We start from the raw sequence: 25,174 nt of genomic DNA on the forward strand, positions 1-25,174 counted from the left end.
GGCCCCGCCGCGCTCCACGCCAGTTGCCGCCCCTCAGCCCCAGCGCCACGAACTCCTGCCGGGTGGGCCTTTCCGCCTTTCTCGGGAGCCACCCTGGCTCCGGGCGGCATCCTGTGAGTCCGGGCGATTTGGATCCACCTGGCCTCTGCCCCGAGGGGCCCAGGCTTAGTGAGGGGGTCTTACAGGTAAATAAATAAAATGACGTTTTGTGCGAGCTGGGGCGGTAGGATGGGGAAGGGGGTGGGGCACGAGAAGGCGCCACAGAATCAGACGTTTGGGAGATGAACCTCGAAAATCGAGAGTGGGATGCGAGAAGCCGGGTGGCACTCACTGGGGCCGGGACCACCTGGTTACAGGCCTCATATCGGGGCTGGTACCCCCCATCCAGGACCACTTGGAAGCCCGGCTTCCCAGGACCGCGGGCCCTGCCGCCCTCTGAGACCCAAATTTGGAGTCAGGGGCTGCGTATCTGCCGGTCGCAGTGCTCTGAGGGCCCGCGACCCTCGGCCCCAACCCCCGGGCCACCGCGGGGGCCTCACCCTTCCCAGTCATTCAAAGGAAACAGCCCCAAGCCCTCTCGCAACGCGGATCCGCAGTTTCGCAGGCGCGAGCAGCGCGTAACCGGCAAGGAGGCGGGGCCTGGCCCGCGGACTCTTCCCGCGCTGTGATTGGCTGAGGGGCGGGACAACGGGCCGGAAGCCACGGAGGGCCACGTTTGCGGATGACGACATTTCTGGTCTGGTTCTTGTCTAGTGTGGTTCCCCCTGCCGCCGCGAGGGAGGTGGTCCGCGCTGTAGAGGTGACGGGGGGGTGTCTCCCGGCAGAGGTGAGCGGGGTCCTGAGGCTTGGCGGCGAGAAGGAGACCTTCCGGTCCGCAGGGGTTCGGCCGACCGCCAGGCTAGCGGGCCGGCTAGCGGACTGACTCGCGGGCCGCGCGGGACACACCTACTCGCCACTGCGGCTCGGGAGCGGGCTGGAGGCGCGGGCCCGAGGGTCTCGAGCTGGGAAAGGGGTCTCGTCCATCACCTAGGTGGGGACCTCAGGGCTGGGTGCCAGGAAACGTGGGGCGATTCGGGGGCTGGGAGGAGAGGGGAACTAACCAGGTGCTAAAGACTGGGGGGAAGGGGGCCTTTCTTAGCTTTTTTATAGTGGACAGTTTGGACTTGAGAATACTTTCAATAAAAGCCCCTCACATGCTCGTTGAAAGTAGTTTTAGGACCTAGAACGCATGAAAGGGTGGAAACATTTTACCTTGACTCTTTATTTTTTTGACTCTTTTTTTTTTTTTTTTAAGACTTTTGGACGTAACAGCTCGTTTACGCCCTTAGAAATAACCAAGATGCATTGACGACTGGTCACTTTTTAATACAACGTCTTCATGCATGTGAACTAGATTTGATCGCTCTAGGCCAATCTAAATTAGCGTCCTGAATGCCAGCTTTTTCCAACTGGACAAAAGGAAACATTTAACTTTTGTTCATTGACGCAGTGAAGGACAGTAAAGAAAACAAGAGTTGGAAGCCCCAAGTTCCACTTAAAGTTAGAGTATCCCAGAGAAGGAAGTACTAGCGGGCTAAGGGCTGATGTTTGATTTTTTAAATGAAAGGTAAAAGGAAGATGTTGCTAGTTTCCGAGCTTAATTTAGAAGGGTGTCCTGAGCCTCCCTTACGAAAATACAAAAATCCACTGCAAGGTGTATTGGGAGGTCTGGGCAGTCTTGGAGAGGAGGCTTTTGCCCTTTGCTTTTCCTTTGGGAATAGGTCTCTGTAGCCTGGGAGGAATAGCAGAAGAACTGCACAGATTTCCCAGATATTTTGTATATGCAGCCCCAGTCCACTGGAGAATGTGACCTTCGGCCTCAGTCTGTCAGCAGCTTCCCATGTAAAATTTAGGTTGTTTAACTGATACCCAGAATTAAGTGTTCCCATTTGTAAAACGATACGGTCCCTTGTAGGATTCTTTGAATCTAGGTGTAGATTCTTCATTTTAGTTGGGAATGGACCATTTTAAGTTTGCCTTGGGTTCAGGAATTGTTGGGGACAGTCTCATGTCTGTCCTGAAGTGAACAGTACAGTTAATGCTAACCTCCGGGACTTATTCTACCATTTTTTTCCGCTCTCAAACATAGGATTTGGGGGGAGGTTCAGAATGAGGCAGATCTATTAGTTTGGGATGGCAGTTTTTGAACCAGATGGTCCTTGAAAGATTTCTTATGCCTGAAAAATACTCCTTAATTTTGTAGACATGGATTTAGATGCTGTTACAAAGCAGTCAGCATTACATGCCAAGCCTGATGGACTCACTCTTCAATATGGGACTGCTGGATTTCGAACGAAAGCAGAACACCTTGATCATGTCATGTTTCGAATGGGATTATTAGCTGTCCTGAGGTCAAAACAGACCAAATCTACTATAGGAGTCATGGTAACAGCATCACACAATCCTGAGGTAATGCATTTAGTGCTCCGATAAAGCAGATGTTTATTTGCAAGACCAAACCTTAGTTTCTGAGGACTTTGACCCAAAGTACAAATTCTAATTCTAGGAATGTGCCTTCTCAGTGCTATATGCCTTTACTTTTAAAACAACTCTTTTCTTAACAAGTGTTCATTTAGCTCATGACTCTTTAAAGGGTGTGGAGAGAGTGAAAGGAGATGGTCAGTTTTTGGAGTGTGTCCATATTGAGAAGTGACAGAATGTCCTTCCAAGTTAGTTGTATTGAGACAGCATCAGTAATAAAAAGTGCTGCCTCTGTTAATTTAGCAGAGATTAAAGAGATTGGAGGCAAGCTGGGGGAGGGGAGAGGGCAAACATTTGAAAAGACTTAGCACAGTTTGAAAGTTTTCACACAGCTTTTCTCTAGCTAGGGAATAGTTTCCCGTTATGAGTGAACAGCCAAACACATGGCTCCAGGGATCCAAAGGAGAGCCCTGGGCAGAATACTGATGAGGCCTGATGGGTCTAGTGTTTATGACAATTAAGTTTCTAAAGTATTCCTTTTGAGACAGTTTAACCATCATATTCTGTACTGGCCTATAACTGATACGTGGCTTAAATAATATGCTTCTGTTTGGTTGCTAGGACATGAGACTTTTGCCTTTGTAGCTAAATCAGCAGCAAGTTAAAGCTCTGTGGGTTAGTGAAGGATTGTAACCTCCTCCCTTCCCACCCCAAAACAAGAGGATGTTGCTTATTCAGCTTCTAAATGTGGAACACTGTGAAGGTGTAAGTGTCTGAATGGCTAAATCATGCTTAATGATTTGTAGACAGAACCCCACATTTATTGTTAATTTCAGAAGCACTGCTTAAAACAATTCTGAGCTGTTTCCTTCCTTTGACATTCACTCTGAACTACACTTTTTTTCTTTCCAGAAATTTGAGCAGACCAGAATTAGGCGTCAGTTTTCAGCTTCTGTACCACCCACTGGTTGACATGCTGGCCAGTGTGTTCTTTGAGTCCAGCCATAGTGAGAAGGATCTCCAGGTGTCCTGGGTCTGCTACAGTTGTGCCTCATCAGTTAATTGATGGCGAATTGTGCCTCATCAGTTAATTGATGACAGCCTTTTAAAACAGCTAGTGTGGCACAGTGGCTGTTGGATTTAAGAGTCAGATGGACTTGATGTTTTAATATCAGAACTGACACTAGCTGTATGAACATAAGCAGAGTACTTGCTCTGAATCTCAGTTTTCTCAAAGTAAGATTGGAGTAACCATCGGATTATTAGTTAGATAGATAACGTGTGTTGTGAGGATTTACCGAGGTGAGGTATGTACAACACCTGGCCCAGTGCCTGGCCTTCAGTAGTGGTCACCAGTGAAACTGCCCGGCCAACACTGTCTTTTGTTGGGGGAAAAGCAGCTTGGTTTACTTCCTCGCCTCACCCTCACAACTGCACAGATGGCTTATTATTTGTTTTTCTTTCAAGGAAGACAATGGTGTAAAATTGGTTGATCCTTTGGGTGAAATGTTGGCACCGTCCTGGGAGGAGCATGCTACCTGTTTGGCCAACGCTGAGGAACAAGATTTGCCGAGAGTGTTGGTGGACATTGGCGAGAAAGCAGCTGTGAATCTGCACCAAGATGCCTTCGTGGTGATTGGTAGAGATACCAGGTGACCATCAGAGCTACTGGTGAAAGCTGCTTGGGAACACCACATAGATGGTTGCATCTGTTTTAGCGCCCGGGACAAATCAAAAAAGTCGAGGAAAGTGGAACTGCCCTGAGAGGCTTCTCCACGTCCTGGTCTTTTCAGTAGGATGCAGGAGCTCAGTCACTACTGCAGCTTGGGCTTTGGAGTCTGAACCCCAACTCTCACACTTACTGTACGGGTTGAGTAGGTCACTTAACCTTTTGGAGCTTACCTTTACTCACCTGTACAATGTTGATGATGAGCCTACATCATGCAGTCCTTCCTGAGGGTTACATGAGTACGTGCAACACACCTGTTTCCTGGCACAAGAGAAGCACTTAGCAAATGTCTCCCATCCCTTTACTTCTGTGGGTTTAGGTTTTTCCCCCATAGAGTAAGAACATGTGATTGTAAGTCATTATTTTTAGAGGTTTACTTTATAGCCTGTGTTATTGTTGGTTCATAGGTCATTTTTCCCTTGCTGGAGTTCATTGGAAAGCATTAACCATCTATATTATTTCTGCGCATTTGTCACGTTTGGCAGCGCTTACCTTCCTTTTCAAAAAGGTGTTATTGTAAAATGTTAGATTAAAAGTGTACTTTGAAACAGAAGCATTCTCTTTTGCATAAGATCTGGTTTTAGCCAGAGATTCTTTCTAAAGGAAATTTCTATTCCGTCTCCGAATGGCCTAGACTGGTGTTTTACCCTTAGTGTGTTACCAGAGGGACTTCCAAATACCATTGTTTGTGGATTTATAGGTAACAGAATAGCCAAGTGACTTATGTTCTGAAGCAAATTATTATCTCACAGTAAAGTCTTGCATGTGTATTGGGTTGGCCAAAAGGTTCATTCGTTTTTTTCTGTAAGATGGCTCTAGTAGCTCTTAGTTGTCTTTAACGTCATTCGAAACAGTTTTGTTAGATTGTGTGTGACAGCTGTCATATCAGCGTGCATTTAAAAACAGACATCAAAATTGGTGAATTTTTGTATAGCCATTTTAATATTGAAGATGGAAGAAAAACAACATTTTTGGCATATTATGCTTTATTATTTCAAGAAAGGTAAAAATGCAACCGAAACGCAGAAAAGATTTGTGCAGTATGTGGAGAAGGTGCTGTGACTGATCGAACATGTCAGAAGTGGCTTGCAAAGTTTCGTGTTGGAGATTTCTCTCTGGACGATGCTCCACGGTCAGGTAGACCAGTTGAAGTTGATAGTTATCAAATTGAGACATCAATTGAGAACAATCAATGTTATACCACGCGGGAGATAGCCGACATACTCAAAATATCCAAATCAGGTGTTGAAAATCATTCGCACCAGCTTGGTTATGTAAATTGCTTTGAGGTTTGGCTTTCCACGTAAGCTAAACGAAAAAAACCTTCTTGACGGTATTTCCGCATGTGATTCACTACATAAACGTAACGAAAACGTTCTGTTTTTAAGACAAATTGTGACGGGCGATGAAAAGTGGATACTGTACAACAATGTGGAACAGAAGAGATCGTGGGCAAACGAAATGAACCACCACCAACCACACCAAAGGCCCGTCTTTATCCAAAGAAGGTGACGTTGTGTATAGGGTGGGATTGGAAGGGAGTCCTCTATTATGAGCTCCTTCCAGAAAACCAAATGATTAATTCCAACAAGTACTGCTGCCATTTAGACCAACTGAAAGAGGCACTCGATGAAAAGCGTCCGGAATTAGTCAAGAGAAAATGCATAATCTTCCATCAGGATACCGCAAGGCCGCATGTCTCTTTTGATGACCAGGCAAAACCTGTTACAGTTTGGCTGGGAAGTTCTAATTCATCCGCCGTATTCACCAGACATTGCACCTTCGGATTTCCATTTATTTCGGTCTTTACAAGATTCTCTTAATGGAAAAAATTTCAGTTCCTTCGAAGACTGTAAAAGGTACCTAAAACAGTTCTTTGCTCAAAAAGATAAAAAGTTTTGGCAAAGTGGAATTATGAAGTTGCCTGAAAAATGGCAGAAGGTAGTGGAGCAAAAGGGTGATTACGTTGTTCAATAAAGTTCTTGGTGAAAATGAAAAATGTGTCTTTTATTTTTACTTAAAAACCGAAGACACTTTTTGGCCAACCCAGTATTTGCCTCTTGTCTATTACCTGGTTTAAATGATCTAGAACATCTTTTTCTACAAGGCAGTTATATATCTTACATATCTTATTTTCAGATAGATAGAAAAATAATTTATTCTGACTTTTTAAAATGAAAACTAAAAAAAAAAAAAAAATGAAAACTAGATTGTGTACGCTTGGTGGTTTAATACCCAGCCCTGGGTTATGCATGCTCTGTGGTTTCAATACTATTGTTACTGTTCTCAGGCGGTGTATGTATTGTTACAGTCAAACTTGAAAAGGTATTTAGGTAGGTTAATTAGTGTATCCTTTATATCTATTTCCTAAATGCATTTAAAAGCCAAACTCTTTCCAAGAAATATATTGTGAAAGGCTAATGGAAAATGCCTACACTTCACCCGTATTTTCCGAGTTTTCAGGCTTGGCAGGTTTCATTTAGTTCAAATACAATGGACTTGTTATTCTGAAACTGGTAGCACAGAATTTCTGCATTTGCTTTTAGAACTAGCAGCTCAGTTGGTCTTGGGATGGGATGTAATATTTTCTTCCTTTTCTTTCCTAGGCCCAGCAGTGAGAAACTTTCACAGTCTGTAATAGACGGTGTGACTGTTTTAGGAGGTCAATTCCATGGTATGTATTTATCCTGACTTGTAAATTAATCTTTTAAAAAGTTTTATAAAAATATCACAAAATAAATATATATTTAATTTAGAGAAGTTTGAAACTACAGATAAACAAAGTTAAAAAAAATGGACTCCTAGATATAAACTACTAGCTTTTTAAGTTAAAAAAAGTTAAAAAAAATTTTCTGGGCTTGCGTATTACATTTTACCTGTAGGAGATAACATGTAGGCAAGGCTGATCTTAGACAACTTCCTTTATAATCCTGAATTTCCTGATATAAAAACCCCTGGGGGGACTTCCCTGGTGGTACAGTGGTTAAGAATCTGCCTGCCAATGCAGGGGACATGGGTTCAAGCCCTGGTCCAGGAGGATCCCACGTGCCGTGGAGCAACTAAGCCCGTGTGCCACAACTGCTGAGCCTGAGCTCTAGAGCCCATGAGCCACAACTGCTGAGCCTGTGTGCCACAGCTACTGAAGCCCGCATGCCTAGAGCCCATGCTCCGCAATGAGAGAAGCCACTGCAATGAGAAGCCTGCACACTGCAACCAAGAGTAGCCCCTGCTCGCCACAATAAGAGAAAGCCCCCACGCAGCAATAAAGACCCAACACAGCCAAAAATAAGTAGATTTTTTTTGTGTGTGGTATGCGGGCCTCTCACTGTTGTAGCCTCTCCCGCTGTGGAGCACAGGCTCCGGATGTGCAGGCTCAGCGGCCATGGCTCACGTGCCCAGCCGCTCCGCGGCATGTGGGATCTTCCCGGACCGGGGCACGAACCCGTGTCCCCTGCATTGGCAGGCGGACTCTCAACCACTGCGCCACCAGGGAAGCCCAAGTAAATAAATTTTTTTAAATGTTTACCAAAAAAAAAAAAAGCCCTGAGGTAACTTGAAGATGTTCATTCTGGGGAGTTTTTGTCAATATCGGGTATTCCCGAATAGCTGATCACTTGTGGAGTCAGCTGTTAACGGGTCAAATAACGATGGAAAATATCTTTGACCTACTTGTAATCATGATTTGAAGTTCTGACAGGTGGTCTTTCCTATTGTATCAACTGAAGAAGAATTAAATGCAACAAGACAGGCTGGAATCCTCTTCTCATGTTGGTTGTGCACCATGTGAATGCAGTGACTCCACTGTGCTTGGAGGTGAATTTTCCTGGTGTCAGATCTCTCTCATTTAAAATACCTTCTCTTGATCCCCTCAACCTCCTGTGTGTTCCCTCATTCCCAGTTAACCTGGCCTCTTCCAGGACTCACCTGGTTTGCTTCTCTGTTTGCTCTTCTGGTCATTACTAAGCCTACTGCCGGTGAGTCTCCATCCTTGCCTCTGCAGGGAAATGTCTCCCCCAACACTCATCTGTTATAAAGCGGGAATTCACCTGGGGCCTGGGCTTCCCGGGGCGTGTTTGGTTAAGCTGCAGGGATCCTGTGGGCCTCTGGATACAGCGTGCTGTGTTACCTGCACATGGCTTTTCTAGGGAGAGGAGTCATAGCTTTTGTCAGATACTCAAAGGGATCTGTGATCTAAGAATAACTCTCAGAATTTATATTTTAAAGTTTTTATTTCAGTTGATGTCTGTGAAGAGACATCACCTGAAATGACATCAACAGTCCACACTGTGACCTCTCCCTTTCTTTAACTTCTACTTCCTTGGCCACTGTTGCATATTGGTCTTGTCCACGGGCTCCTCTTCTGTCTCTCCTAATGTGGCATTCCTCACTTCTCGCTTTCATTCTGCCTCATTTCTGAATGAGTATCTTTACTGCCATAGCTCCAGCTGCATATATTCTTTTATTCATTCACTCATCAGTTCATCTGCCATTTTTGACTACCTGCTACATACAGCCCTCTAGGAGTCTGTTACACTGCGTATCACAACCTACAGTAAGAAACCGATTTTGTATCATGACGTGTCTAGTGTGCTTGTGTGTATGACTGAAATGAAAGTTTCAGTGAACCGTACTTACCCATACTCAATGACATGTGTTCATCTGTTAAAAAAATGCAGAAATGATGGCTGGGTCTACTAAGTAGATTCCATGACCTGTTGACAGGCTTGGCGTGAGGTTTGAAAGCATTGGTCTGAGTGATGTCTCACCCTGTCCCAGACTGTGTTCTTTCTGTCATCCCCAGAATGGTTGAACTTTCCAGTACTGTCATTCTATCTCTAGAACCATCACTTTTCTAGGGTTTTAATCTAGAAAAATTTGAGAGTGTTTTTTTTCTTTTCTTTAAACCTTTTGCTCATTTTTCTCTTCAGCTTAGTGTATTTCAGGAAATGAAAGATGGTTAATGTGACTGCAGCACAGAGAGACTGGGGGAAGCTAGTAGAAGATAGGGTGAGGGAGGTAAGCAGGGGCCAAGTCATTCCAAGCCTTACAGGTCGTGGTGAGAATTGGGGCTTTACTCCAAATGCAGTGGGACTCTGTTGAAGGGCTTTATGCCAGAGAATAGGATCACATTTTCACTTTAAGTCCCTTTGGCTTGTTGTGGGGGGACGGGGGGTGGGGGGGGGGAGAGAGAGAGGCAGGGGGGAGAGAGGGGGGAGAGAGAGGGAGGGAGGGGAGAGAGAGGGAGGAGGAGAGAAAGGGAGGGAGGGGGAGAGGGAGACAAGGATGGGGGAGAGAGAGGGAGTGGGGAGAGAGAAGGAGGGGAGAGAGGGAGAGGGGGGAGAGAGGGAGGGGGAGAGAAGGAGGGGGGAGAGAGGGAGGGAGGGGGAGAGAGGGAGGGAGGGGGAGAGAGGGAGGGGGAGAGAAGGAGGGGGAGAGGGAGAGGGAGGGAGAGGGGGAGGGAGGGAGGGAGGGGGAGAGGGAGAGAAGGACGGGGGAGAGAGGGAGAGAGAGAGGGAGTGGGAGAGAGGGAGCGGGGAGAGAAGGAGGGAGGGGGAGGGGGAGGAGAGTGGGAGGGGGAAGAGAGGAGGAGGGAGGGGACAGGGGAGAGAGCGAGGGGGGAAGAGAGAGAAGGAGGAGGGAGGGGCAGGGGGGAGAGAGGGGGGACTGTGCAGTAGTTCGTGCAAGACTGATGCTAGTGAGAGAAATGGAAAAAGGTGGAATTAGTAATGAATGCAAAGGATTTTGTGATATGTGATGAGGCTAGAGCTGTGAAGAATGGCTTCTAGGTTTCTGGGTTGTTCCGTGGAATAGATGGTGATGCTTTTTACTGAGTAACTGTCTATAATAGTCATTTAGTAAATGTTTATTTGGTAATTTTGATATCGGTCACAAAATCCTTTTGTTTCATCCTTCAGTATGTGTCTTTGGAATATGGTTTTTCTCTCCTTACACACTTCCATTAAGCTAGTCTAAGCTCTTACTCACTATTTTTGAGCTTTTCCACCTCCTCTCACCTAATCCTTATATCAGAGCCAAAGTTGCCTTCACACAATACCGTTTCTGTTACATAACTGCAGGGCTCAAGAGCTTAAAGTGACTTTCTGCTTCCAGTCCAAGCTCTTGTGCTTGACTTTGAAGACCACTGAGGGATTTCGTCACGGAATATTGATTGGATCCTGGTCCACTTTTGCTGTTTCTCTTGCTTCTTGCTTATGGTGCCTTTCTTGTGTGTTTAGCTATTTTTGACTGTAAGCTGTTTTCTGGGAAAATTATTTGTGGGACATTTTTGAGGTTTATGATAAAGGTGTATTTCCCTGGCTGAGTTTAGTGTTTGCTTCTGCTGGGGCCTGGGGGTACTACCTGGCCGGTGGGTGACAAGGTTCTTTGATGCCAGGGCTCTTCTGATCCCGTGTTTACGTGAATTTGAACTGGGTGTCTGTGGGAGGCCTGTGCTTGTGGTGACAGCTCTTCGGGGTGGGCTTCCCACTCTGCTCTGCTCGGCGCCAAGACAGCTTTCCGGGGAGTAGGCCCTGGGGGCTGATTCACTTCTAACCCACTCTTGCACCGAAGAGTAGTCCTTTTTTTTTTTATTTAATTTTTATTTTTTATTGGAGTATAGTTGATTTACAATGTTGTGTTAGTTTCAGGTACACAGCAACGTTATTCAGTTACACGTATACATATATCCATTCTTTCTCAGATTCTTTTCCCACGTAGGTTATTACAGAATATTGAGTAGAGTTCCCTGTGCTATACAGTAGGTCCTTTTTGATTATCTGCTTTATATATAGTATTGAATAGTATGTGTATGTTAATCCCAAACTCCTAATTTACCCCTCCCCACCATGTTTCCCCTTTGGTAACCATAAGTTTGTTTTCTAAGTCTGTGAGTCTATTCTGTTTTGTAAATAAGTTCATTTGTTTTTTTGTTTTAGATTCCACATGTAAGTGATATCATATGATATTTGTTTTTCTGTCTGACTTAATCACTTAGTATGATAATCTCCAGGTCCATCCACTTTGCTGCAAATGGCATCGTTTCATTCTTTTTTATGGCCGAGTAGTATTCCATTGTCTTTATGTACCACATCTTCTTTATCCATTCATCTGTCGATGGACATTTAGGTTGCGTCCATGTCTTGGCTATTGTAAATAGTACTGCGGTGAACATTGGAGTGCTTGTATCTTTTCGAATTATGGTTTGAAGAATAGTCCTTTGGGGCTTCAGCCTCATGAGAGCCTGTTCCCCCAGTTGCACATCTTAGACCAGCATGGACTGTTTGCACTGAGAACCATTGCTCAACTTCTTATTTAGAGGAATGTCCTCAGAGCAAAATTGGCTTCCCTTAGCTCACATCCTGGAGTTCTCTTCATGTAAATTTTGGCCTAATTCCTTTGTAATGTTGGTACTGTAATTCTTTTTAAAAAGAGATTTTTCTCTTACTCAGCATTTTTGGTTGTCTTCGGGAGGAGGGTTCATCTGAATTACATAGTTTGTAATGTTACTGGAAATAGAACTCAGTTATTACTTTTCTACGTTGCTCTATTTTTATACTGCTACCCGTCTATACTAAATGATTGGTTTTTGCTCTCAGTAGTAGTTCATATTTTTTTTAGAACCAAGTATGTGTCCAATGTGTGCCTTTTCCACCACCAATTAATTCTGACACTATCTACCTGGAATTAGGGTCACATCCCACAGGTTAAAGGCTCAGTGCCACAAGCCTTGCCCCTCCCCTCTTCAGATGCCAGTCACCTGGGCTTCTTTTTTTTTTTGCGGTACGCGGGCCTCTCACTGTTGTGGCCTCTCCCGTTGCGGAGCACAGGCTCTGGACGCGCAGGCTCAGCGGCCATGGCTCACGGGCCCAGCCGCTCCGCGGCATGTGGGATCTTCCTGGACCGGGGCATGAACCCGTGTCCCCTGCATCGGTAGGCAGGCTCTCAACCACTGCGCCACCAGGGAAGCCCCTGGGCTTCTTTTTTAATTAATTAATTAATTAATCACCTGGGCTTCTGACAGCCCTCTCCTTGGGGTCGATTAATTTGCTTAGATAGGCTCATAGAACTCAGGGAGGAAATGTTTTACTTACTAGATTACACGTTTATTATAAAGGGTATAACCCAGGAACAGCCAGATGGTAGAGATTTATATGGGAAGGGGCGTGGAGTGTCCGTGCTCTCTGGGCAGGCCACTGTCCCCAATCTCCACTTGCCCACCAAACCTGGAACCCCATCCTTCAGGGTTTTTGTGGAGGCCTCGTTACATAGGCATCATTGATGAGATCGCTGGCCATTGGTGTTTGAACTCGGTCTCTTGCTGCTCCGTCCTCCCCTCCCTGGAATTAGGGAGGAGATGGTGACGACTGAAAGTTTCAGCTCTCTAATCCTGTGGTTGGTTCCCTGGCAGCCGGCCCCATCCTAAAGTGTCTGAGGGCTGTCCAAAAGTCACCCCATTAACATAAGAAAAGAGGGTTTAGAGGCTGTGCCAGAAATGGGGACACAGACCAAATGTATATTTCTTATTATAAATCATGATATCACAGTGTGACATGTAGTTATAATGATTTCAGTGGATGTTTATGCATATTTCCGGATAGTTTTCAAAGTTAGTGTTTCTTGTGTTTTCTGAGATGTCTGTCTTATTTATTTATTTATTTTTTTGCGGTACGCGGGCCTCTCACCGTTGTGGCCTCTCCCGCTGCGGAGCACAGGCTCCGGACGCGCAGGCCCAGCGGCCGTGGCTCACGGGCCCAGCCGCTCCGCGGCATGTGGGATCTTCCCGGACCGGGGCACAAACCCGTGTGCCCTGCATCGGCAGGCGGACTCCCAATCACTGCGCCACCAGGGAAGCCCGAGATGTCTTTTTTTGAAGAGGATTTGTCACCCTGAAATTCACACAGTATGAGTCCTAAACTTTTCTTCTTTCTTAAGGAATGTGGTAAATTGCTTTTTGTATTTCTGTGACAGATTATGGTTTGTTGACGACGCCCCAACTGCACTACATGGTGTACTGTCGAAACACCAGTGGCCAGTATGGAAAGGCAACCATAGAAGGTTACTACCAGAAACTCTCTGCAGCCTTTGTGGAACTTACCAAACAGGTGAAAATCTCTTGAACGTGGTTAGAGTTTAAGCAGATGACCAAAATAACATCAGTTGAACAGTTTATTTTAATTAGATATTTGTTACCCCTCCTCCTCTTCCAAAAATGTGGCGCGTCTTCTTTTTCTTTTTAGCGCTCTGCAAGGTCTGGGCCTTGTATCCTGCTAACTCTTGGTTGGCATTTGCTCGGCAAGGCGTGTAATATGTTCTGAGCTCACCGGGGGAGAAGAGTGGTGTACTTGCGGTTATCGTTGTGTTCATTCAGAGGAATTTGGTCTTAGAGTTACTGTAGGTGCTGTTGGCGTCATACTTGAGGCACCTACTGTTGAGAAAGCCTTTCTTCGAGGTGAATTAGCTTCCTAAACCTGAACGAGATTTGAGGGGTGTAATTCATTTGATTGGAAAATATCGATGTATGTCATTGTCAGGCATAGTTAAACAAAACCAAGCCTTTGCTCTCAGAGAACTTACATTCTGGGGTGAGATGGGTAGGAGAGGAGACTGACAGGAGAAAAGCCAGACATGCCCGGTGGTGTAATATGCTCTGAAGAGAAGGACGGGTGTTATGACTGCTCACTCATCTGTGTACTCATGCCCGTATTTGAATGCCTGCCGTGTAATACAGACTATAATATTGTAAGAGACCTTGCTTCATGGAGGCTAAATTCTAATACAGCTTCATTTCCATCATTTATTTAGTCAACGCAACTGTTCCAGTGTCTGTGTCCGAAAAAAGGTGTTTTAACATTTTACTTTGGTATTTTACAATTTTCATCTGAATGTGTGTACCCTTTTGTTTCCTGGGTTAAAACAGACGAGTTATAACTGAAATAATGGAAGATGTTTATATATACATGTATATGCCATGCTTCACTGTTACAACTTGAAATTTTTCTTACGTATGTCTTTTCCTTTTCAGGCCTCCTGCAGTGGAGATGGCCAAAGAACACTTAAGGTTGACTGTGCGAACGGCATAGGGGCCCTGAAGCTGAGAGAAATGAAACACTACTTCTCCCAGGGGCTGTCAGTGCAGCTGTTTAACGATGGGACCAAAGGGAAGCTCAATCATTTATGTGGGGCTGACTTTGTGAAAAGTCATCAGAAACCTCCTCAGGGTATGTGAAAGATGTGTTTTTCACGCTCTCCCTGAAACCAGTCTCACAAACAGAGCTGGCCAGGTGAGCTGGTCCTGGCCCTGCCGCCGTTACACATCCGGGCCTCTTCCCGCTCTTCGGTACCACATGGAGCACAGGCTGCTCTCTGCCTGCAAGTCACAGCACTCCTCACGGGGCGGGGCGCAGGAAATCTGGTGGAGAAAGCAAAATCAAGGTGGGATTCTAGAGCAGTGCTCTCAGGCTTTAGCAGGCATCAGAATCACCTGGAGGGCTGGTCCGCACACGGATTCCTGGGCTCTGTCCGAGGGTTTCAGTCTCTGTAGGTATGGGGTGGGTTTGTCCGTCCGCTGCTGTCATGGCAAAGGAACAGCCACATTGTCTAAGATTTGATGTGACACAGCTGTTGAGGTTTCAGTAACTTTACACAAGTTACACAAGCCATCGGTCTCTCACAGGTTATAATCCTTTGCTCTTAATGACCAGTGTTTCTTGTTATTGATGGTGTTAACAAATAAAAATCACTTTTTTCAGGATTCGAGCACATACCTCATCTACTGCCGGTTATTTTTTATATGAGAAAGGACATTGTGGTGCTAGGGAAATTGCATTCAATTCAATACGTGTAGCTCTCAAAACACTATGTGGGAATCTGTATTGCCAGACCTCTGGCTTGTAAAATGGAATTTTATTTTAGTATTGTATCGGGTTTCAGCTTAGATTGATTGTGAATGCTCTTTTTTCACTTAGCTGTGAAAGAGTTTGCCCTGTATACAGTAAACCTGTATACTATTTAAAGCTTACGACATTGGTTTTTGTTCGGAAGGATAATTATTTTTATGTTCTTTCCATTTAAATGAATCCTCTTCCCTTGATTTTGAAGCTGTTATCTCCATTCAGGTACAGAAACAATTACATATGTTTATGTAGCGCTTCAGACAGGAGAAATGATCAGGATTCTCCTCAATGACAAAACACTCCAATTATTTATATTTGATTGTACCCTCTGCTTGATCATGTAAGGATAGTAATGGTTCTTTATCTGCAGTTATAAAGACATTTATTCCTTTCAGCTGGGCTTCAGTTTACAAATTGGGAGAAACTTTGTTCAACTGACATTTGATTTTTGTAAATCTTGAGGACAGGCTCTATTTGCCTAGCACATGTTTAATTTTGCTTAAGCCCTGGAAGGATAATTTTAAACACCTCTTGAAAAGTCGTAGTAGACGTGCTTCCACGTAACACAGAAGGTCACTTACGATCAATACTTAACCGCAAGAATTTTCCCTTGTAACTGGTGTGAGAGAAAAACCGAAAACTCTTTACACTGAATTTTATCCCCCTTTCTTAGACTGAAGAAATTTGAATTATTTTGAATTATTCAATTAATTTGAATTATTCATTTTGAATTATTCTGTGTGGCAGGAATCGAAATGAAGTCCAATGAAAGATGCTGTTCCTTCGATGGAGATGCAGACAGAATAATTTACTACTACCATGATGCAGATGGTCAGTTTCATCTCGTGGACGGAGACAAGATAGCAGCACTCATTAGCAGTTTCCTTAAGGAACCCCTGTTGGAGGTATGGTGCGGGGGCGGACTGCCCTTTCAAGCAAGACTCACTGGGGAGATTGTTCTGTATCAGGCAGTCATTTGAATGTCTGAGGCATGATCGTGGGAAGTGGCCAGAAAACACAGAGAAGTGGTCATTCCAGTCATTTCAACACTGGGGCTCTGGTTTGGAACCTGAAGAGAGTAGTCTTTTCTTTTTTTAAAAAAAATTTATTTTATTTATTTATTTTGGCTGCATTGGGTCTTTGTTGCTGCACGCGGGCTTTCTCTAGTTGCAGTGAGTGGGGGCTACTCTTCGTTGCTGTGCGCAGGCTTCTCATTGCGGTGGCTTCTCGTTGCGTGCAGAGCACAGGCTCTAGGCGTGCGGGCTTCAGTAGTTGTGGCACACGGGCTCAGTAGTTGTGGTTCCAGGGCTCTAGAGTGCAGGTTCAGTAGTTGTGGCACGTGGGTTTAGTTGCTCCGCGGCATGTGGGATCTTCCCGGACCAGGGCTCGAACCTGTGTCCCCTGCATTGGCAGGCGGATTCTTAACCACTGCGCCACCAGGGAAGCCCAGTCTTTTCTTTTTCATACTGGCAAAAAGTTTCATGATTTGCAGCTTTACGAAGTTTTGGTTTCTTCATAACTGATATTTTAATGAGGGTTCCACGAACATCATTCCCCAGAGCCTCAAGTTTAAATAGAAAATCTCCTCCTCTGAGGGATTTATTTACCACGATTATGATAAGCTTAGTAACGTGAGATTTATTTTGTTATGCTCTTTTGGAAATCTCAGGTTAGCTGTAAGTATAAAATGTAATGATAATTATCACAATCGGGAAAATGTGTACTTTAGGAATTCAGTGTATACTTTTATTAAAAACGAAAGAGAAAGAGATCAAGAAACCACAGGTTTCTTTGAAAAGGATTCCTTAGCAAACAAGATGTCCTTCATAGGCGAATAAACTGTGGTCCATCCAGACAATGGAATATTATTCAGCAGTGAAGGAAAAAAGAAAAAAAAAAAGATGTATCAAGCCATGAAAAGACGTGGAGGAAATTTAAATGCATGTTACTAAGTGAAGGAAGCCAATCTGAGAAGGCTGTGTATTTTAGTATGAGTCCAACTACATGATATTCTGCAAAAAAATCCCGCAGAGACCGTGGAGACAGTTAAAAGATCAGTGGTTGCAAGGGGCTGGGGGGAAGTGGGTGCTGCGGGATGAATAGGTGGAGCACGAGGCTTTTTAGGGCCGAAAACACTGTATATGATACTGTAGAGAGGGAGACGTGTCCTTACACATTTGTCCAAGCCCGCAGAATATACAGCACTAAGGGTGAATCCTGATACAAACTGTGGAGTAACAGAAACGAAATCAGGTGATTTAGAAAAAAAAAAAAAGGATTCCTTGTACAGTTGCTTTAAATAATGCTCAGAAGTACTTTATCTTTTTTTCTGGCATACATGTAAATTTTTGGTGAGTTGTTTATTGCATAAAACTAAGGCACAGCTGATCTGGCTGATAATTTTGTCATCCTTTAGAACTCTTGATTATAGGTTTGCTTTTGTAGGGTCTTTACTTTTGATGGCAAGGTAATTGTCCTTGTTTTTGTCCAGATTGGAGACAGTTTGAGTCTTGGTGTCGTACAAACTGCATATGCCAATGGAAGTTCAACACGCTACCTGGAAGAAGTTATGAAGGTATTGAAACATTTCCATTTTCAGGTAGCTTCTTCATCATTATCTTCTATTGTAAGATGCTTCTGTGAGGAAAATAATGCCCTCACAAAAATAAATAGGTTGAAGTGCACGAAGCTGAGCTGTTGTCTACTTAAGGATAAACAGAAATCAAAAATAAGAAAAAGTTCAATTGTCCCTAATGCAAAAAGGGAAAGAGACTTTCCTCCCTCTTTTTTCTGAGAGTATTTCTTTTAGAAAACTTACAATTTTTTCCTCTGTCCTTTTGAAATTAATATCAACCTTTTTAGGTGAAATAGGCCAGTTTTACAGTTCAGAAGTGTTTACCATAAGGGCCTGGAGTCACCTCTTTGAAATATAAACGTCAAGGAAGATAGCATCCCGTGCCTCAGCCTCCTGAGAGTTTCACCTAGCTACCACTTAGAGCCAGACACCTATCTTCTTGACAGAGAGAGATGAGAAGTTGTATTATTCCTTTGCAGAAGGGCAGTTAGCTGACACCAGTGGCCACTCCACTTATCGGGTAGATTTAGGACAAACTCCGTGTGACAGAAGGTACTGTGATGTCTTCCTAAGAAGTAGGCTTATTCAATAGATATATCGCCATGGGGTTTTGTAGCGGGGAACAGAGACTGGGCTCATCTCCTAACACAGCAAGGAAAAATGGGGATTTTGTAGCCAAGGAATAAGGTGTGAGGGAGGGGTTGGTGCATGGGAAAGTACGAAGAGGGACGGGGGCGGCTAGGGGGGATTCTGGCTAAACCAACCTAACAGTTGTTTTGCTGAAGGCAGGCCTGGGTGATCAGTTGCTACCGGGTAGGGACTTTGGTCAGATATTGAGAGTGGGGGATTCTGGCTGAAGTGAGTTAGCAAAAGATTCCTGATAAAATTGGGCTCTTGCAGACACGGCCAAGGACAGGACCTATTCAGGCTCAAAGGAGCCTCCCTCACGTTCGGTTGAGGAGAGATCTTGGTCACTAGCTATCTTTAGCTCTGCAAAGGGTGGGATTTCTTCCTGTCTCGCCGTCTCTTAGCAGATTGCCTGAGATGTGCATCACAGTCTGGCTTAACGCTTACTCAGTAATAAAGCCTGTCTTATTCTTCTTCTGTGGAGATGTTTTCTGGATTGGTGGGAGATTTTGTTTCTGATTTTTTCCCCAGCATCCACCAGGTAGGTGACTAGCCTCTGTACCATGCTACCCGCTTTAAGAGTTAGAGGCTGCAGGGCCCAAGTTGGGTCTTTTTGCCTTTATTCTTTTTTTCCCTGGCTAGTGTAATATTTTCCAGCATTTGTGTATCCATTTTCAAATGTCTGCATTTTAGTAGTTTTTGTGGCCATTCTATTGTTGTTAAAGCAGGAGTGACAAAGTCAGGTTCCTTTAGGATCTGGATGGGGGCAGTGAACGAAGCCAGCGGGCAGGCGAGGACTAGGAAGGTGTGCCAGGCCAGCTGCTGCCCGCTCTGGGCAGTCTTCAGGAGAAGCTGGAAGTCTGAATTGTTGTGTGAATTGCCTGCCTTTTAAGTCTTGGCAGCTGAGTCAGAATTTAAAAGAAACAGTGGGTAGTCCAAATAAAACACGCCTGGAGGCTGCTGGTTTGTGCCCTGATTTAAATATATGGTCACAGTAAACTTACTCAAGGGACGCCAGCTGGGGCCCAGTTGCCTGCCTTTCATAGGGATTCTGTGTTAGGGTTATTTGAGTATTTTCTTAATTTCTGTCTCAAAACTTCCTTATAGTAAAATGCCCTGTTGAAGAAACAACATCAGAAGCTACTCCTTCTCAACACATTCTCTTATGGGTTAAATATTTTCAGCACTAGCCATTCCTGAGGTCCCCTGAATCCAGTTAAATGCCAGGCTCATTTGAGCTTGCTTTCTTTTGCAGTTTTGCTGCCGTCTTTCCTTAGCCATGCTTGTCTCGCAGATCCATCCAAGGCTTTCGCTACCCACTGTTCCTGTCCCAACCACCGTGATTTCTTACTGGGATTAGCCCTAGAAACCGCCTAACCTGAGCCAGGGCTTAGCAGACAGTGGCCTGTGGGCGACGTGCAGCTGGCCAGCTGTTTGTAGTGTTATTGTAATACAGCCGTGCTCGTTTGTTTTTGTATGGTCTGTGGCTGCTTTTGCACTACAGTGGCAGAATCGAGCGATTGTGACAGAGACCACATGGCCTGCAAAGCCTGAAATATTAGTTATCTGGCTCTTTATAGTAAAAGCTTGCAGACCCCCGCTCTAAGCCATTCTCCACACTGTAGCTACACGGAGCTTTCAGAAACAATTATATCATGTCACTCCCCAACTTGGGATCTTTCATTATCTTGTAAGGGACCTCTCACACTCTCACCCTGCTTTTCTCACTCCCCCGCAGTGACACTTAACACTTAGTATTTCAGTTGCTTAGCTGTCTTCCTCACTAGACTAAGCTCCGGAAGCTTTGTTCCCTGGGATGAGAGGTACACAGTGAATATCTGCTGATTGAATAACTGCTGTTGTTTCTTTAAACATGTGTGTTACAGGTACCTGTCTATTGTACTAAAACTGGTGTAAAACATCTGCATCACAAGGCTCAGGAATTTGACATTGGAGTTTATTTTGAAGCCAACGGGCATGGCACAGTAAGTTCTCGTAAGCAGTGGCATCTGGCTTTAGCTGGCGCCTCTCTCCAGTGATGGAATTCTGTATCTGGGTAGTAATAGGTAATATTCCACTTTGTTGAAATGATTGGGATGGTGATTGATAGAATAAGATTTAGTTAATATATTATTATGTTCTGTGAAACTATGGCTCTTTTAGGTTATAATGATCTTCGAGTGTGAAGAGATAATACTAATTTGTTCCTATAATATAGTTTTTTCAGAAACATGGCAGTTCTTAATTTTCCTACAACCAGACGGTCTATACATCCTATTTAAAATATTTTCCTTCAACTGGCCATACGTGGCAAAAGGAAAGTTCAGTAGCTGTGGTGAATTGAAAAGTGTTGGAAAGGTTGAGAGTTAAGTTACTAGCAACTAAAAATGAGTTTAAAGTAATTAGAATTGGCATATAAAGTTTTTTATGGCTCTTAGCAGAGAAAATTTTAAAGGTTTGAGATACAATTTGCGTATCATAACATTCACTATTTTAACGTATATTAATAGGTCTTTAGCATATTCATAACGTTCAGAATATTTCTTTATTAAATGTTTTTTTATACGTAGCCTCATTTCATAAATGGACTTGAAGTGGCTAACAGAAAATTTTATCTAGGTCAAATAATTTTCATTAATTCAAAATTGGCTTCTAGAGGCCATGAATATGAGAAGAAAAACGAGTTCCTAGAAAATGCAATTAAAATATAACTTCAGTGATCTAATGCAGGGGTTGGTAAATTATTTTGAAGGGCAGATAGTAAATATTTTAGTCTTCACAGGCCATAAGGTATGTCGCATCTGCTCAGGTCTCCTGGTGGAGGGTAAATGAATGGAAATGGCCGTGGTTCCACAAAACAAGTGACCAGTGTGCATCTTAGTTTACCAGCAAACTTCTTTGTATATCATCAAGTGGCTGAATGTAGTGTAGCTCTTCCTCTTTAGTGTTGGGCCTCCGAAGGCACTAAAATCATGCATGGGCGAGGCAAGTCAGAATGGCAGGAATCCTGAGCAACATGATGTTTATTATACTAAACATCCATGGCACTGTTTGCCATAATGTAATATATAAGATGAACCTCTTTTCTACTTTTGCTTAGTTTATGTCCTTAAAAACTTAGGACAAGAAAACTGTACTAATTGCAGTGAGTTATATTCTTCAAAGTAAAATGGATACAGATAAGGCTTAAGGAACCCTGGTTGCCCAGCACTGGTTCAGCTGGCTGAGGGCAACATCATAAACTCACCATGTGCATTCTCCTTTGCCAATGGGATATTTTATTTGTAATCTTTACATTTTGATAACCCAGTTTTATAATCCATGAAGGAACTCCCCCCCACCCCCCTTGTAATATCTTCTGAGTTCTGATTTGGTCTTTTATACTAATTTCATACATTCTAAGGCTGCCATTTTCCCCTCAGTTTCTCCAGAGTCATGGAGAGTTTCAAAAGCAGTTTAGTTGGGATGATGGTACGTAAGACTGAGGCATGGATAGTGTTTTCTGATTTTTGTTATGCTTTGATTGTAGGTTCTATTTAGTAAAGCTGCTGAAATGAAGATAAAACAACTAGCAAAAGAATTAGAAGAAGATAAGAAAAGGAAAGCTGCTAAGATGCTTGAAAACGTGATTGACTTGTTTAACCAGGTCAGAACCGAGGGGGTGGTGGACTCTTGGTTACTTTTACATTATTCAGAAGGTGGACAGAATAACGTGCTGTATAAAACATCAGAGTGGAGAAGTTGTGGCGGCTTCCTTGCAACAATTTAGATTTATACTGAAATGCAGTGACAATGTTTATGTGCTTCATATTTTCAAGTAATGAGTAGCTTATAGCTGGAGTCAACAGATTCAGCTACTAAATGTATCTAAGCATCTGTTTTGAAACCAGCCTTCTCAAGGGAATTCAGGAAAAATAGTCTCTGACAAGGCACATATGTGGGTCAGATTATTGGATTGGAGTGGAGAATATGGCAATGGAAGAGCAAAGTGTAGGTCAGCGGAAAGCAAAAGAACTAATATTTGAGGGTCCTGCACATATTGGGCACTTTCCATACCTCACTGTGTAATCCTTGCAGTAACAGAGGGAGAGGGGTCACTATAATTCCTGTTTTATAAATGAAGAAACAAAGACTTACTTAGAGCGACTCAGTGGCACAGTATGGATCCAACTTTAGGTGTGTCTTACCACCAAAGCTCCTATTTCTCCACTTTACCATGCATGAGGCCTTCCATCATCGTGGCAATAGTGTCTCAAAAGGGATCTAGTTGTAAGTAAAATTTTGAGTCATACAGTGTTAATGCTGGAACCTTAAGAGTTCGTTACACTTCACAGATGAGCAGGAAGATTAAAGGCAGGCTCGTCTCAGTATTCTTGGTAGACCTGTTACTGCTGTCTTCCATGGATACCTTTTTCCCTCGTTGTAGTTTGTATTTACCCCCGTCAGTTACCTGCATTGGGGGCGGGGGTGGGGTGGGGAGGGCAGCCAGGACATGGCGATTGGTTTTCTGAGACAGAAGCATTCATATCCACGCTCTGCTTGTATTCTGCTTCTGCATCTTGCAGGCAACTGGTGATGCTATTTCTGACATGCTGGTGATTGAGGCAATCTTGGCTCTGAAGGGCTTGACCGTACAGCAGTGGGACGCCCTCTATACAGATCTTCCAAACAGACAGCTCAAAGTTAAGGTGTGAGCGAGATTTTAAAATTACTTCTTTTCTGAAAATTAACTAAAACAATTGCATTCTGTAAATAGATATTGCATAGAAAAGACTATTTTCTCACATCTTTAAAAATTACAGAATCGCTCTTAACCATTCTATTGTTATTTAGAAGTATCTGGTTTCTAACTTTAGTATAAATGATATTATGTATCACTTTAAAAGATTTTATTATAAAAAATTTAAAAGATACATGTGTAGAGAGAACAGATTTCAACAAGTGCCCTCCATGTCCCTAATATTATTTTGAAGCGAGTTTTGGATAGCCTGTTGATTGAACTGTAAATATTTCCTCTGCATTATTCTTGGTTTACAGAGTACTTCCAGAGGCTAGATGCTGACAAGTAGAATCTGTGGGCTGAAAGAGAATTTTTAAAGGCATTTCAGATAAATTGCTGGTTGATTTCTATACAGATTTATACCAGATTACACATTCACCAACAGAATTTTTGAAAGACAGAGATATGGAAGCCAGAGCTCACAGAAACGGCTGCCGATTGTTCAGATCAGTTTTTTCCGGAGATTCTTATGACCCTCTTTTTTTAAATACCTAAGATTATTTGATCAATGATTAAGTCATACAGTACTTACTGGCCATTGTTTTAGTAATAACTGTAATACAGTGTGGAAATCTCAGTGCTGTACTCTTTGTGGTACAGTAAGCTGAAATGTGGGCCTGTTCCTGTTGACATGAAATGGCCATAATCTTTTGGTGGGAATTAGGTTGAATGGGTTAAGCTTGTGAAAGGGAGTGTGATATGGTAACAAATGAGAAATGCTTGTGCTTAGGTTGCAGACAGGCAAGTTATTAGCACCACAGATGCCGAAAGACAAGCAGTTAAACCTCCAGGACTCCAGGAAGCCATCAATGAGCTGGTGAAGAAGTACAGGCTTTCTCGAGCTTTTGTCCGGCCCTCTGGTACCGAAGACATAGTCCGAGTCTATGCAGAAGCGGACTCGCAGGTAAGCTGGGACAATTCTATTGGAGGAATGTGCAGTGAGAGTCTAACATAGGTGGAGGAGGGCAGGCAGCAGGAGAGAAAACTATTTTAATGGTGTTGGAATCTCTAATGTGTGAGATTAATGGAGCCTTTTAGGTTATTTTCATCAGTAGTAGTTACACAGTTGAACAGAATTCCCCCATATATTTTTCTTATAATTTATTCTAATTTCCTGAAAGTGTCATATTTCTAACTGCTGCATGAATAACTAATAAATACTTAGTGTACTAAACCGTACTTAGTTTGACACATATTAAGCATATGCATCCTGAAGTGGAGTATACCTTTTTCCTTCATTTAAAAAACATCCTGTTGCTTTATGAAAATAGCTGGTTAGTTCAAGTCCATTTCTAAATCAACTGGTACCGTCATCCATACTGCTTGAAATTCATCTTTGTCTCTGGACTCTTCAATTTGTTTTTCAAAATATTTCCTTTAAATGACAGCCTTGCTCTGTGCCTCTGTTTTCTTGATAGGGTCAAAGACTTAAAAGTGTTTGCTCAGCTGAGGCAGTTAGAGTGGGGTGACTAGGTAAATAGCTCTCAGAAGGAGATATTTACCGTTAACTTATACAGTAGCTTTTCTGCAGAAGCTTAGGCCGTCCCAGAATATACTGAATAAATATCCCTAGTGGATGAGGATGGGGCCTTAAGAGTTACTTACTCTTTAGGCTGGTTGTGGCCTTCTTGCCTTTAAGGACTAGGTTCTGTTGAATTTATTCAGAGCTTTAGCATGATAATCAAATCAGCTTATAAAATTAGTTAACTAGGAACTTACCCGATTTAGAAGACTGTGACTTGTTTTCCATTTATCTGAGGGTCTTGTAATTTGTTACTGAAAGATGAAAAAAAGTTCTCATTTGAATATTTGTTAGTGAATCAAAATCAGAAAGCTGCCTCCCCTAAAGTTGCAAGTAACCTGGTAGATGCTGTGTCTTTCTCATCTAATATCCTTTCATGTAATTTGCAGGAAAATGCGGACAGCCTTGCATATGAAGTGAGCTTGGCAGTATTTCAGCTGGCTGGAGGGATTGGAGAAAGACCTCAACCAGGTTTCTGAGGACAATTTTTATATTTTTTAGAAACTAGACTTTTAAAAACTTTTTATTGTGACAGGCTCAAACACATAATCATAAGTGCTTAGTCTGTACCTTACTGGAGTATTTCTAG

At 43.3% G+C, this 25,174-nt stretch overlaps 1 protein-coding gene across 5 annotated transcripts; it reads left to right on the plus strand.

Annotated features, from left to right (window-relative positions):
* On the plus strand, positions 1 to 25,109 carry PGM3 (phosphoglucomutase 3). 5 transcript variants are annotated; one of them, XM_060030287.1, is made up of 13 exons: positions 1 to 185; positions 2,243 to 2,448; positions 3,928 to 4,112; positions 6,796 to 6,863; positions 13,157 to 13,290; positions 14,211 to 14,406; positions 15,829 to 15,986; positions 17,573 to 17,656; positions 20,170 to 20,268; positions 21,813 to 21,929; positions 22,849 to 22,971; positions 23,794 to 23,967; positions 24,975 to 25,109. In XM_060030287.1, exons 2-13 carry the CDS (start codon positions 2,245 to 2,247, stop codon positions 25,062 to 25,064), a joined length of 1,632 nt encoding a protein of 543 aa, XP_059886270.1. In that variant the 5' UTR covers positions 1 to 185; positions 2,243 to 2,244; the 3' UTR covers positions 25,065 to 25,109. The 5 variants fall into 5 exon arrangements, with proteins under 5 accessions (XP_059886270.1, XP_059886268.1, XP_059886271.1 ...); XM_060030285.1 differs by lacking the exon at positions 1 to 185 and adding an exon at positions 710 to 799; XM_060030286.1 differs by lacking the exon at positions 1 to 185 and adding an exon at positions 725 to 826.
* Positions 25,110 to 25,174: the final 65 nt, after the last annotated feature.

Source organism: Delphinus delphis, chromosome 14 (genome assembly GCF_949987515.2).
Source record: "Delphinus delphis chromosome 14, mDelDel1.2, whole genome shotgun sequence".
NCBI classification, from domain to species: Eukaryota; Metazoa; Chordata; class Mammalia; order Artiodactyla; family Delphinidae; genus Delphinus; species Delphinus delphis.